The sequence below is a fragment of the Lithobates pipiens genome, unplaced genomic scaffold (assembly GCF_037356315.1).
Source record: "Lithobates pipiens isolate NorthernLeopardFrog02 unplaced genomic scaffold, aLitPip1_a1.2 Scaffold_22, whole genome shotgun sequence".
Classification (NCBI taxonomy): Eukaryota; Metazoa; Chordata; class Amphibia; order Anura; family Ranidae; genus Lithobates; species Lithobates pipiens.
In genome coordinates this window covers 309,479,976-309,494,236 of record NW_027507784.1, presented here as the reverse complement: position 1 = coordinate 309,494,236, position 14,261 = coordinate 309,479,976, and the positions used below count along the sequence as shown (strand labels likewise).

The 14,261-nt window shown below is 44.7% G+C and overlaps 1 protein-coding gene across 1 annotated transcript in view; it reads left to right on the top strand.

Annotated features, from left to right (window-relative positions):
• NHERF2 (NHERF family PDZ scaffold protein 2) overlaps positions 1-14,261 on the top strand; it is a 181,679-nt gene that overhangs the window by 151,774 nt on the left and 15,644 nt on the right. Inside the window, exons 4-5 of the mRNA XM_077449371.1 lie at positions 5,911-6,067; positions 6,671-6,714. Coding sequence (XP_077305497.1) covers positions 5,911-6,067; positions 6,671-6,714 — 201 coding nt within the window. The remainder of the gene's footprint in view (positions 1-5,910; positions 6,068-6,670; positions 6,715-14,261) is intronic.

Here is a 14,261-nt window from a genome sequence, read left to right as displayed (position 1 = left end):
TGTTATCTTGCTGGCCACCAATTTAGGGGTTTGTTACCTTACTGACCACCAGTGTAGAGGTTTGTTACCTTACTGGCCACCAATTTAGGGGTTTGTTACCTTACAGGCCACCAATTTAGGGGTTTGTTACCTTACTGGCCACCAATTTAGGGGTTTGTTACCTTGCTGACCACCAATATAGGGGTTTGTTACCTTGCTGACCACCAGTTCAGGGGTTTGTTTCCTTACTGACCACCAGTGTAAGGGTTTGTTACCTTACTGGCCACCAGTGTAGGGGTTTGCTACCTTACTGGCCACCAATGTAGGGGTTTGTTACCTTGCTGACCACCAGTATAGGGGTTTGTTTCCTTACTGGCCACCAGTGTAGGGGTTTGTTTCCTTACTGACCACCAGTGTAGGGGTTTGTTTCCTTACTGACCACCAGTGTAGGGGTTTGTTACCTTACTGTGCACCAGTGTAGGGGTTTGTTACCACACTGCCCCCCCCCCCCCCAGTGTAGAGGTTTGTTACCTTACTGGCCACCAATTTAGGGGTTTGTTACCTTACTTGCCACCAGTGTAGGGGTTTGTTACCTTACTGGCCACCAATGTAGGGGTTTGTTACCTTACTGGCCACCAATGTAGGGGTTTGTTACCTTGCTGATCACCAGTATAGGGGTTTGTTATCTTGCTGGCCACCAATTTAGGGGTTTGTTACCTTACTGACCACCAGTGTAGAGGTTTGTTACCTTACTAGCCGCCAATGTAAAGGGACATTTCCTTACTGAAAATCACTGGATACGATACGCACGCTCTACAGATTGATTTGGAGATCTGTGGCTGAGGACTCCTAGCTAGGATGCGCAGTTCCTGTACACCTGGATTGTAGCAAATATTAGCCGGCAACTCGATAAGCTCCAAAATAAGAATTTTTATATTGGCTACATGTAGAAAACACAGTGAATACAGCGAATGTGTTTTGGCCATTGTAGCCTTACTCATAGCATCATACTTACTCATGCTATGAGTAAGGCCACAATGACTGGAACATGTATTCACTGTGTTTTCAACATGTAGCCAATACAAAAAAATCTTATTTTGAATTTGTTGGCTAATATTCGCTATTTCCTTACTGACCACCCGTGTACAAGTTACTGATCACCATAATGTACTTAGAGTTCTAGATATACATTCATTAGGGGTTCTCTAGGACCAGGACATTATTTGCAGGGTTCCTCCTTGGTAAATAGGTGGAGAAAGGCTGCCCTAGACCAAATGAACATTTAACCCTTGCATTGTGAGGGGGAGAAATTGCTGCAGGGTTACATTATACAGTAACCCGGAGCTCAGCTTTACCTGTCACGAGCCCGTCATTCACGGGCCTCTGTATCAGTGATGTCATTGTTGTGTTGTATCACCATTGTAATGTGCTTTATAAATTAGTCAGACTGGCATTCTGCAGTACAATACAAAAGGGGGTAATTTAATAACACATCAGACATTGTAATGGTACATCAATGAATTTACATAAATGGCACCCACTAGTTCTAAACACATCACATGAGTACATGCTTGGCGTGTCCCTGCTGAGATGACCCGGGCAAACACCATGTTCATTCGGACAGGTGGTTATCCCGAAACATGTGTGCTGCCACCCGATCTGCCTTTTCGTTGCCCGAGACTGCTGAACCCTGGGTGCCCTCTGCCCGCTGGATCTGTCATCTCCTCCCATTGTGTCCCCGGCAAGCCTTGCCCCGCAATCCATGGGGCCCGCTGCATAATTCATGCAGGCAGCGCAGCCATGCGAGCGAGCGAGCGTGGTGTGCCAGTTGGAGGAGGGCCGCCTTTCTTTTCTGACTGGAGGAGTGGGGAACCTGATCCGGGCCCAGCACCTTGCAGACTTCAGTCCGGACATGCATATTTCATAGAGCATTGTAGGGCAGAGGATTCCCAGGAGAGGCGGATGTAGAAACGGCTCATTCACCGCACCAAGCCTGTACCTGGAAAGACAAAACCGCCTCCAACAAATTCTTTGCTTTTCCTTGAAAGGACTATAAACTTATCATTTTTGTTTTTTTATCTCCACCACAGACTTACAGTTTGTATGTTCAAAACATTTTTAAGTATGGATAGAGTGGTGAAGGATTAGACCACCTGTCAAGTTTTTATTGCTATCTGTGACTCTGTTGCAAAGATCTCCAGTCATTTCCTGTCTTGGTGACCACTGGGACAGGAAGTAAGAGAAAATCTTCCCAACATTCACATAGATAGCAACCTGACCTACGTTCTACCCCTTGGGTAAGCAAACTGTGGCTTGCCGCTATCTGGCCCACTGAGCACTTTTCTATCCACAACTGACACCAGTGAAGGGGCACTATTCCTCCTACTGACACCAGTCATGGGGCACTATTTCTCCCACTGACACCAATGATGGCACACTGTTCTCCCCACTGACACCAATGATGGCACACTATTCCGCCCCACTGACACCAAGGATGGCACACTATTCCCCTTACTGACACCAATGATGGGGCACTATTCCTCACACTGACACCAGTGATGGGGCACTATTCCTCACACTGACACCAATGATGGGGCACTATTTCTCACACTGACACCAGTGATGGGGCACTATTCCTCACACTGATACCAGTGATGGGGCACTATTCCTCACACTGATACCGGTGATGGGGCACTATTCTTCCCATTGACACCAATGATGGGGCACTATTCCTCCCACTGACACCAGTGATTGGGGCACTATTCCTCCCACTGACACCAATGATGGGGCACTATTCCTCACACTGACATCAGTGATGGGGCACTATTCCCCACACTGATACCAGTGATGGGGCACTATTCCTCCCATTGACACCAATGATGGGGCACTATTCCTCAAACTGACACCAATGATGGGGCACTATTCCTCCCACTGACACCAATGATGGGGCACTATTCCTCCCACTGACACCAATGATGGGGTGCTATTCCTCACACTGATGGGTTTTACTTCCTCTTTTTTCCCCTGCAAAGTAAAAACATAATGGGCTGGTATGCATCGCAGCTGGTGGCTGCATCCATGTTCGTCCCTCTTCCTTCTGGGGCCATGGGCTCTGACTCTTTGCCTGGCTGGAGCCACGTGACTTCACTCCCATGTACGCCATGCAAGAACAAGTCGCACCAATGTTGGGACAAAGTAGTGCAAAAACCTTTTTTGGAGTTGCTGCGACTTGAGTAGCACCAATTAGATTGGGGACCATTGAAATACATGGATTTTGACTTGTCATGCGACTTCACATGTGTTAGGTCACACAACTCGCTAGTAGTGGAAACAGAGCCTTAGTATTTGTACTTCATACTTTCTTCTCTAGCCAAAGCAGTGTGGGGGGGCCCTACTTCTTGGCCCTGGATGGGGTTTTAGGGTTCATTCATTTGTGTGACTATAATTGCTTGCGGTGAAGCGGTGATATGTGACGCACCCTCACCACCTGTTCACACCTGAGCGTTTTGTAGCTTGAAGCCTGAAGCTACGAAACGCTTGAGGGGAAAAAATACATAATTCTCTATGGAGATGGTTCATATCTACACTCCAAATTGCCTGAAGCCCAATGGCTGAAGGTCAAACAAGTTATTTTTTTACGCTTGAATCTGGCAGATTTGGGTGTTTTTGGAGAATATTCACCCAGGAAGCAGATGAAAAAAATCTAAAAACATAGCAACAAATGATGAAACAGATGATAATTTTTCCTATTGGCAAATAAAAAAAACGGCAAAGCTCAAAAACGGTGGAAAACCCTGCATGGAAATGCGCAAATATTCGTGACAAACCGCCTGAAAAACACAACGCTCAGGTGTGAATATGGCCTTAAGATGCTGACCCGCCTCGTTGAAACTCATGGACATGATTGCCGGGAGCTTGTGGCCTTGAATGGGTGGCGTTCAGTGGCTGTACCGCACACCGAATGCAACATTTTTGCTGCGGCATGAGCGGTCACATTTCTACATTTAGGTGGGCGGTCAGTAAAATCTGCTTTTACCACCCCCTGGCCACTTGTGTGAACAAGCCCTTAAGCTGACCATAGATGGTCAGGGACAGACTGATTGTACCAAAGTCGACCAATCGATTGACTTGGGTATAAGCAGCATGTCAGACTTTTACATGTGATTATTGCCAGTGGCTCCCCGCACCCCCCAGGAGAACACAATAGCTCCACAGAGGGGCTTCCACCATCAACACTGAAACCTCGCACACACGATCGGATTGTTGGCCAACAAAACCGTGACTTTTGTCCGAAGGGCGTTGGCCCAAACTTGTCTTGAATACAAACGGCAAGGAATTGTTGGACAACAATTACGCACATAGTGGCGTACTAATTTGTTTTTCAGCTCTTTAGCGCCACCCTTTGGACTCCTTCTACTAATTTCATGTTAGTAGAAGTTTTGTGAGTGTTGATTCATGCTTTTCATTTCACACTTTTAATTTTGCGCTTTTTTTTTAGTTTGTTTCTGAACGGCCGTTCGTCAGCCAGCCGTGTTGCGGAATCGGAGGAGATAACGCGTTATTTATTATTGGCCTTGGAGTTATTGACATTAGTTTTTGGTTATGGTTATATAGTGTAAACTGTTCCCAGAGGTGTTTGTGTTGCCCATAGCAACTAGTCCATCTCTTCCGTAGGTGAAAACCCTGTACTACGAAGAGGATTTACAAGAGGGTGAAGTTGGTTTTGGGGGAAAGCCGGGTCCTGGGAAGAGCCTGAGGTGACGGCAGAGTCAGGGAAAAGTTTAGTGTTGGGGGTGGGAGAAATAAAATGAAGGGGGTAACAGCAGGGTGAGGAGGAATGAACGCTGTGCGGCCCAAGAACACAGCAAACTAATTATTTCTGCAAGGAGAAAGTAGGAAGCGGTTGCTAGGAAACCAGGGAAAGAGGCATTGGTGTTTGTTTTCATTGCCAGAGCGCAGGGCAGAGTGCAGGGAGCCGAGAAAAGAGAGCATTTCAATAGGAGAGGGCTGCTTAACCCCTGCACCGCCGCCACTGCCGACCACAAACAATGCGCCCTGGAGGCTGCTCCTTTGTGAAGCTACACAATGGTGGCGGCTCGTTCTCACACTTGGTGATTGTCAGAAAATGGCCTACTTTCACACAACCATTTCTACCAAGTGTGAGAACAAGCAGCAATAGCCGGCCAGACAGTTTCCAGCCTGCTGGGATTTGTAGTTCCTTAGTGACTAGGGAGACACAATTTATTTGGGTTTGCTGTTCAGAGACAAGTGGTGGAACTACAAGACCCAGCATGCATTGCCAGCCCCTGTTGTGGCTTCATGATCCAGCATGCTAATAATAAACAAAACATTACAATCATTATTATTATTACTTTTTACTTTTGAAACTCTAATATACTTTAAAGCAGGGGTCTCAAACCGGCGGCCCTGCAGCTGTTGCAAAACTACAAGTCCCATCATGCCTCTGCCTGTGGGAGTCATGCTTGTAACTATCAGCTCTGCAATGCCTCATGGGACTTGTAGTTTCGCAACAGCTGGAGAGGCACAAGTTTGAGACCCCTGCTTTAAAGGATATTCATTGTAATGTACACTCTAAAAGTATTGGGACGCCTGCCTTTATACACACATGAACTTTAATGGCATCCCCTTGTACACATGCAGGTATGTCTGCTCAATCCTCTGTTGGCAAAGACCGACTTTAATTTGGAAAGTCAAGCCTAAGCCTGCCCCCTTCTACTTTCCGCACCTTTCTATTGATGAGGAGCAGCTATTGTTTTTCCTAGTAACCACTGTACACTAAATACATGGCACGGCTTAATAATGACCGATAGCTGTATTCAAGCCCTAAATGTTCCAGAATTTCACTTTATATTTCAATATAAACTATTACTGTACTCTATCTATGGCTGACTGCTGATCTTCCCCATCCAGGTGAATGGTCAGAATGTGGACAACATTAAGCATTCCGAAGTGGTGGCCAACATCAAATCCAAGGAAAACGAGACCACGTTACTTGTGGTGGACCCAGACACAGATGACTACTTCAAGAAGCTGGGAGTCACCCCCACAGAAGCCTATATAAAAGGAGGTACACCCCAATTTTTTGTGAATTATATATATGAGGTACCCTGTCCATCCCCTAACTTTTGACTGGACAGTGAAAGGAGAAGCAGAAGACTAATGAGCTCATCTCTCTGTCACTCTGCTCTCTCCTCCTATCATAATGCTACTTGCAATACAACACAACTGACTGACTCCTGTGCTGCTTCTCCCTCCCCTCTCTGACCTCTGTTCTCAGGGGAAGAAGGGGAAAATGTCATTCCTAATTAAAAAGTATGTTAATTAGTGACAATGCCCTACCCAAAAAAGAAACCTGTACTGAGACAAAGGCTGCCACTGCGCAACTTCTAAAAATTCATTGCCTGGCCCTTTTCTGAGTCATGGACCCGGAACAAGCACACAGATCAAAAAAAGGCAGAATAGTCAGAACTCCATACTTATTCTAGCACTGAATCCACTGGATCAGCATGACCATCAGGGAACTGATATATCAGACGGAGAGGGCAGTAATGGTAGGCCCCACATTTCCTTAGTATGGATTGTCTGTAAACGTTGTAGTCAGAAAACATTTCCTTGCATTTATTAACATAATACCTCCAATCTGTTACAAATTGTATATTTTTATTTTCAGGTTCCATTCCCCAGCCACTGACCAATGGAGTGACCAAGACACAGGTTAGTGCACCGTGTAATACATTAAGAGTCTTTCGAAAAAAAATTGGTTCCAAATTTTTATATTTTAATGCCGCGTACACACGATCTGACTTTCTGGCAGACCGGAATCCGTTGGACAATTCAATCATGTGAGGGCTCCAGCTGACTTTTTTCCCCCAAAAGTCCGACGGACCTAGAAATAAAACATGTTTGAAATCTATCCGACGGACTAAAAATCGGGAAAAACGTTCATCTGTGTGCTAGTCCGACGAACTAAATACGACACAAGGGCAGCTATTGGCCACTTGCTATTGAACTTCCTAGTTTAGTTTACGTCATCACGTTCAAAGGGACTTTCGAACGGACTTAGTCCGGTCGTGTGTGGCCAAGTCCGTTTCGTTCAGAATGTCCATTGGATCTCCGCCGAAAGTCTGTCGGGAAGACCGTCGGACCCAGTCCGCCGGAAAGTCCGGTCGTGTGTACGCGGCATGATATGTTCAACTAAAATAGACTATGCTTGTACTGTATCTTAAACTTACCATACAGGTTACAATCTTTGTACAATCTCTTTTGTACAATGTTTTTACCAAAACACACACCTAAACTAGACCATTTCATTTGTATCCAATCAGACCATCCCTTATACAGTGAGGAGAAAAAAAGTATTTGATCCCCTGCTGATTTTGTACATTTGCCCAATGACCGAGAAATGATCAGTCTATAATTTTAATGGTAGGTTTATTTTACGACTGAGAGACAGAACAACAACAAAAATATCCCAAAAAAAGTTATAAATTGATTTGCATTTTAATGAGTGAAATAAGTATTTGATCCCCATATCAACCAGCAAGATTTCTGGCTTTAAGGTGGCTTCTATACAGGTAACGAGCTGAGATTAGGAGCACACCCTCAAAGGGAGTGCTCCTAATCTCAGCTTGTTGCCTGTATAAAAGTCACCTGTCCACAGAAGCAATCAATCAGATTCCAATCTCTCCACCATGGCCAAGACCACAGAGCTGTGCAAGGATGTCGGGGACAAGATTGTAGACCTACACAAGACTGGAATGGGCTACAAGACCATCGCCAAGCAGCTTGGTGAGAGGGTGACAACAGTTGGTGCGATTATTTGAAAATGGAAGAAACACAAAATAACTGTCAATCTCCATTGGTCTGGGGCTCCATACAAGTTCTCACCTGGTGACGTTTCAACGATCATGAGAACGGTGAGGAATCAGCCCAGAATTACATATGAGAATCTTATCAATGATCTCAAGGCAGCTGGGACCATAGTCACCAAGAAAACAATTGGTAACACACTACACAATGAAGGACTGAAATCCTGCAGCGCTCGCAAGGTCCTCCTGCTTAAGAAAGTACATGTACAGGCTCATCTAAAGTTTGCTAATGAAGATCTGAAGGATTCAGAGGAGAAATGGATGAAAGTGTTGTGGTCAGATGAGACCAAAATCAAGCTCTTTGGCATCAAATTAACTCGCCATGTTTGGAGGAGGGGGAATGCTGCCTATGATCCCAAGAACACCATCCTCAACATCAAACATGGAGGTGGAAACCTTATGCTTTGGGGGTGTTTTTCTGCTAAGGGGACAGGAGAACTTCACCGCATCAAAGGGACGATGGACTGCGCCATGTACCATCAAATCTTGGGTGAGAAGCTCCTTCCCTCAGCCAGGGCAGTAAAAATGGTTCGTGGATGGGTATTGCTGCATGACAATGACCCAAAACACATGGCTAAGGCAACAAAGGAGTGGCACAAGAAGAAGCACATTAACCACTTAAGCCTCGGACCATTTTGCTGGCCAAAGACCTGAGCACTTTTTGCGATTCGGCACTGCATCGCTTTAACTGACAATTGCACGGTCGTGCGACGTGGTTCCCAGTCAAAATTTACGTCCTTTTTTGCCCACAAATAGAGCTTTCTTTTGGTGGTATTTGATCACCCCTGTGGTTTTTATTTTTTGCGCTATAAACAAAAAAGTGTCAATTTTGACAAAAACACATTTTTTTTTTTGTTTACATTTTGCTATAATAAATATCCCCCAAAAATATATAAAAAACATTTTTTTTTTCCTCAGTTTAGGCCGATACGTATTCTTCTACATATTTTTGGTAAAAAAAAATTGCAATAATAATAATATTGATTGGTTTGCACAAAAGTTATAGCGTTTACAAAAAAGGGGATAGTTTTATGGCATTTTTTTTTCTAGTAATGGCGGCGATCAGCGATTTTTATTTATTTATTTATTATTTTTATTTTTTATCATGACTGCGACATTATGGCGGACACATCGGACATTTGTGACACATTTTTGGGACCATTGTCATTTATACAGCAATCAGTGCTATACAAATGCAGTGATTCCTGTGTAAATGACACTGGCAGTGAAGGGGTTAAACACTAGTTGGCAGTGTAGGGGTTAAGTTTTTTTTTTTTTATTACCAAAAATATGTAGAAGAATACATATTGGCCTAAACTGAGGGAAAAATATGTTTTTTATATATATTTTTGGGGGATATTTATTATAGCAAAAAGTAAAAAATATTGCTATTTTTCAAATTTCAAAATTGTCACTCTTTTTTTGTTTATAGCGCAACAAATAAAAACCGCAGAGGTGATCAAATACCACCAAATGAAAGCTCTATTTATGGGTGGAAAAAGAACGTCAATTTTGTTTGGGTGCCACGACGCACGACTATGCAATTATCAGTTAAAGCGGCGCAGTGGCGAATCGCAAAAAGTTCTCTGGTCAGGAAGGGGGTAAATCCTTCTGGGGCTGAAGTGTTTAAAGGCAAATAAAGTAAACTGAATTCTTTCACTGATTAAGCCCAATGCAGAGCTCCCTGAAATATCTCACATTCCTGTACGTGGAACAGCTGATCATCTGCTGTAAATATTGTCAGAATTGTTACTAACACGGCGGTGCCAGAATGTTAGAGGTTTTGGCGGCACGCTCCTAGATCCAGCAGAATTCTTGGTTGACACACCTAATGATGGCTGCAGGCCTTTAGATATAAATCGAATTGCTGAAACCGCAAAACAGACCCCAGTTGGACCCTTTGCCTTTGTTTTGGCACCTTGTTTTTACTTTATTCACTTACAATAAGGCCTCTTCAGATCCTACACACAGCCCTACAAGGAGGGACAGAAGGCCGCTTCATAACCTGCACTTAGAGTAGGAGACTAAAGACTCACCTCGCCCTGCTGATCTTACTGAATTTGGCGAGATGTATTGGAAATGTCACACATGGAAAGCCAAAGTAACCTGCCGTGGATTCATCAAGGTCTGATGGCTGTTCCCTAGTCTGTTACTACAGTACATTTAGTTTTGGATTTAAATTTTATGACTGAACTCCAGCCTTCCCTTCAGTTTTGCACAGTTGTAGAGGCTCCTCTTCCGTGCGGAAAGTGATTTAGCTGCATACTGTGAGCTTCTCACACTGTGCATTAGAAGCTGCAGCAAATCTTTTCCTGGCTGGAGGACTTCTAGCATCTAAATTTGCATTCTAATTTGCATTGTAATTTCCAGCACAGGTCTGAATATGATTTTAGGCCTGGTTCACACCTATGCGTTTTTTTTTAGTGCGTTTTCAGTTTTGTAGAAACACACTATAGTCAATTTAACATGGTTTCCTGTGGATTTAGTTCACATCTGTGCATTTTATGGAAAGGGCCAGGGACTTTTTTTCTGGTTTTTGGTTCCATAGACTTCAATGGGTCAAAAAAAATGTGTACTTAATAAAAATTCAAAATGTTCCTGGAATATGCAAATTGCAACCTGCCTATAAAAGGTCTGGCTCACACCTATGCAGGTTGCAGTTTGCATATTCCAGGTGCATTTGTTTTACGTCTATAGACAACATATCAGGCAAGGCTGGAAGGAAGGGATTCTCTTGTCCCAAGCAACAACCTTCGAAAATTAAAGTGGACCTAGGGTTAGGCTGGATTCGCATCTATGCATGTTGCTTTTGAGCGTTTCTTGCTGTGCTTGCCACCGCAACCTTAACAACCGATGAGTCATGAGCTGTCACGCTGGATTCCCACCTATGCAGTTTTAGTGCATTTTGCACTACAGTGCATTTAACATGGTTTCCTATGGAACAAGTTCTGTAGTGCAAATCTGAAAAATGCAAAAAGCACTAAAACTGCATAGGTGTGAATCCAGCCTCAGGGAGCTTCCCTGCTGAATGTAAAAAAAAAGTGCATAAAAACAGCATGGTGTCCCCCCCCAGGCCTTTTGTAAAAAAAAAAAAAAAAAAGGCGTGGGCCCCCCTTAACCATACCGGGCCACCAGGGCTGGACTTACCATTGGGCTTGACTGGGCTCAAGCCCATGGGCCCCACCCAATAGGGGGCCCCACGGGCCCTGCCGAGATACATAGCCGAGTGTACTTGGCTCAGCTCCGCTCACAGTCATGCCCAGTCCTGCCCAGTCCCGTCCTATGATGGACATAACACAGGGGCTGGGCATGACTGTTAGCCGAGCCGAGTGTACTCGGCTACTCTCGGCTTCGCTCGGGACTGCAAGAGGACCCAAGAGCCACCGAGATACAGAGGACTCGGCGGTGCCATTTTTTAACTTCAAGACAGCAATGACAAGACTGCAGATGGATGGGTAAGGCTGCGGATGAACACTGATAAGGCTGCATTGATGGGCATTTATATGTAAGTTTTTTCCTTAAACTTCCCTCCTAAAAGTTTATTTCCTTAAAATTCCCTCCCAAACTTGGAGTGCGTGTTATACACCGATAAATGTGGTAATGTACACAAGGTAGGGCCCGAAAGTGGATCAAGCCCAGGGGCCCCCACCACCCTAAGTCCTGCCCTGCGGGCCACATACCCTCAACATGCCCCATCCCTTTTGGGTCACTGCCCGGGTGATGATGGGTCTGTGATGTCACAAGGGGACGGGGCCTTCGAATGACGTCATCCGATAGCCACGCCCCAATTTTATTTAAGAAATGCTTGACATCGACGCAGACAGATCAGTGGGACGCAGCATCGGAAGAGGGTCATGGGCGGGAGTGGCGGTAGAGGAAGAAGAACACCAGACAAAGAAGACAGGATAAAGAAGAAGAGTGAAAAAAGAAGCAGGAGAAGGAGAAGCCTGGAGGAGGAAGATGTGGGGGAAGATGGAGGAAGGCTAGGGGAAGAAGCAGGGAAGAAGAACATATTGTTAATAAAAGACTTGTCAAAAACAGTCTACTGTATTTTTTCACACTACACTACTTTTTTGTGGTGAACGGGTAGGTGTACAATGTACCCCATACTCATTCACATGGGGGGCAGGATCTAGGGGCCCCCCTTTAATGTGGGCTTCCAGATTCCAATAAGCCCCCTGTCCGCAGACTCCGACAACCACTGGGCAAGGGTTGTCCGGAAGAGGCCCTTGTCCCCATCAACATTGAGTTAGGGTGCTTTGGGGTGCAGAGCCTCCCTGCCCCAAAGCACCCACTCCCTCATGTTGAGAGCATGTGGCCTGGAATGGTTCAGGAGGGGGGGGGGGGTTTGCCTGCTCGTCCCCTCCCTTTCCTGACCTGCCGGGCTGCATGCTCATATAAGGGTCTGGTATGGCCATTATTTTTCACAATTTTTTTTTTTTTTGCCAGCAATTCTTTTTTTTATATTCAGCGGGGAAGTCCACTGACAGCTGATGACTCATGGGTTGTTAAGGATGTGGCAGCCAGCTTCCCGGCCCCCTCCTTAGTAACCAGTTATATATAGTGAATGTATAGCTAAAAAAAAAACACACAAATCTCAAATTGCATCAAAAACGCTGTAAAAACACGGTACTTAGATGCAGGTCCATTGAAGTCTGTTAAATGCAAAACGCTGCATTTTGCGGGAAAAAAAATCCCTGACCCTTTCCAAAAAAGAGGCCCAAAAATGCATTGATGTGAATATGTTTCATAGGAGCACATGTTAAAAAATGTCCCTGCATTTCTGCAAAATACATCGAAAAACGCATTAGTATGAATGGAGCCATATGCCCCTTACACACGATCGGAATTATGGTCGGAAAAAGGTCTGATGGTTTTCCTGACGGAATTCCGCTCAAGCTGTCTTGCCTACACACGGTCACACCAGATTCTGACCGTCAAAGAACGCAGTGACAACATGTACGATGGGACTAGAAAAAGGAAGTTCAATAGCCAATAGCTTCCATTTCGTAGCCGAATTGGAGCATGCATGAGTTTTTGCACGTTGGAATTGCATACACACGATTAGAATTTCCAATAGAAAGTTTTTCCGTCTGGAAAATTGAGAACATGCTCTCAAATTTTTGCTGACGGGAATTTGCCCAGCTAAATACTGATGGAGCATACACACGGTCGCATTTTCCGATGAAAAGCTCTCATCAGTCTTTTGCTGGCTGAAATTCCGATCGTGTGTACGCGGCATAAGATATAATTGTTTTTTAATGCCAAGTGGCTGCATGCTATGTAGAATGTAAAAATAATACTTCCAGGTATTTATTACCTCTCATAGAGATTACAGCTCTCCACAGACAATGTCACCATCTGCTTTTCTCTCCAGAAAGACTGAGCCATCTTTGTTCAGGCATCATTCAGGGCTGTCATCTGCTTCCTGGAATGAAATGCTGGCTCAGAGCTGACACAATCACAGATTCCTGGAGCCTGTGCAGTTGTTTGTGTAGACAAATGTCACCTTGTGACTTGCTACAAAGTTACAATATTGCAGTCTTAGTCAGGAGACTAAGGAAATGCTTCCTACTACCTGCAACATACTATTCTCAGTCTCTGGGGTAAATCAGCTGTTTGGAGCTGAAAGATGGCCTTTTAATGATATTTTTCTACAAATAACATTGTTGCTGTATATGGTGACATGTCAGGTTCATGCAGACTTGTAAGGTTACGGAAATGTCCACTTTAAGGTTCTGAGTTGTTGCAGTGGCCTTCACGACTGATTTTCTCTGGCCACAGTTATTATGTACAGACTCCCCTTTACCCTCTTTCTGGTGCTCACTTGGTTTCACATCACACAGCACATTTTTTTTTTTTTTCCATGAACAATTTTTATTCAAAAGATATGCAGACATACAAGTAATGCACATGCAGTTGTATTCCAAAAAGAAAAACAGTGTACAAAAGGTCATTAACAGTGATGTAAGAAGACTGGTCAACAAAAGAAAACACAAACTTGTTGCTCATAAGGTGGGCTAATAAAGAGCCCCATACTGGGAGCTGGACCTATGTCAAAGGCCCCTGCTTAATTAAAGTGTCAATAGTTGCGCAAACCAAGGACAACACACACACAACACAACACACACACACACACACACAAAAAAAAAAAAGGGGGGGAGGGGGATACAGACCAATAAATGAGGAGGGGGGGGATTAGGGTGGGGGGAGGTGAGGGGGTAGGTTTTCTCTCAACTCTGCACTCCCCGCACCCCGCCGAACCCGACGATAATAATGGTTGGAGCTCCGGACATCGGGAGAGGGGGGTGTTTCCACTCCAGCTACCCCCTCCCAAGGCCATTAGATTCCTAGAGGGGCAGGTTTAATCCACACCAACTTTCCAGTTCATGA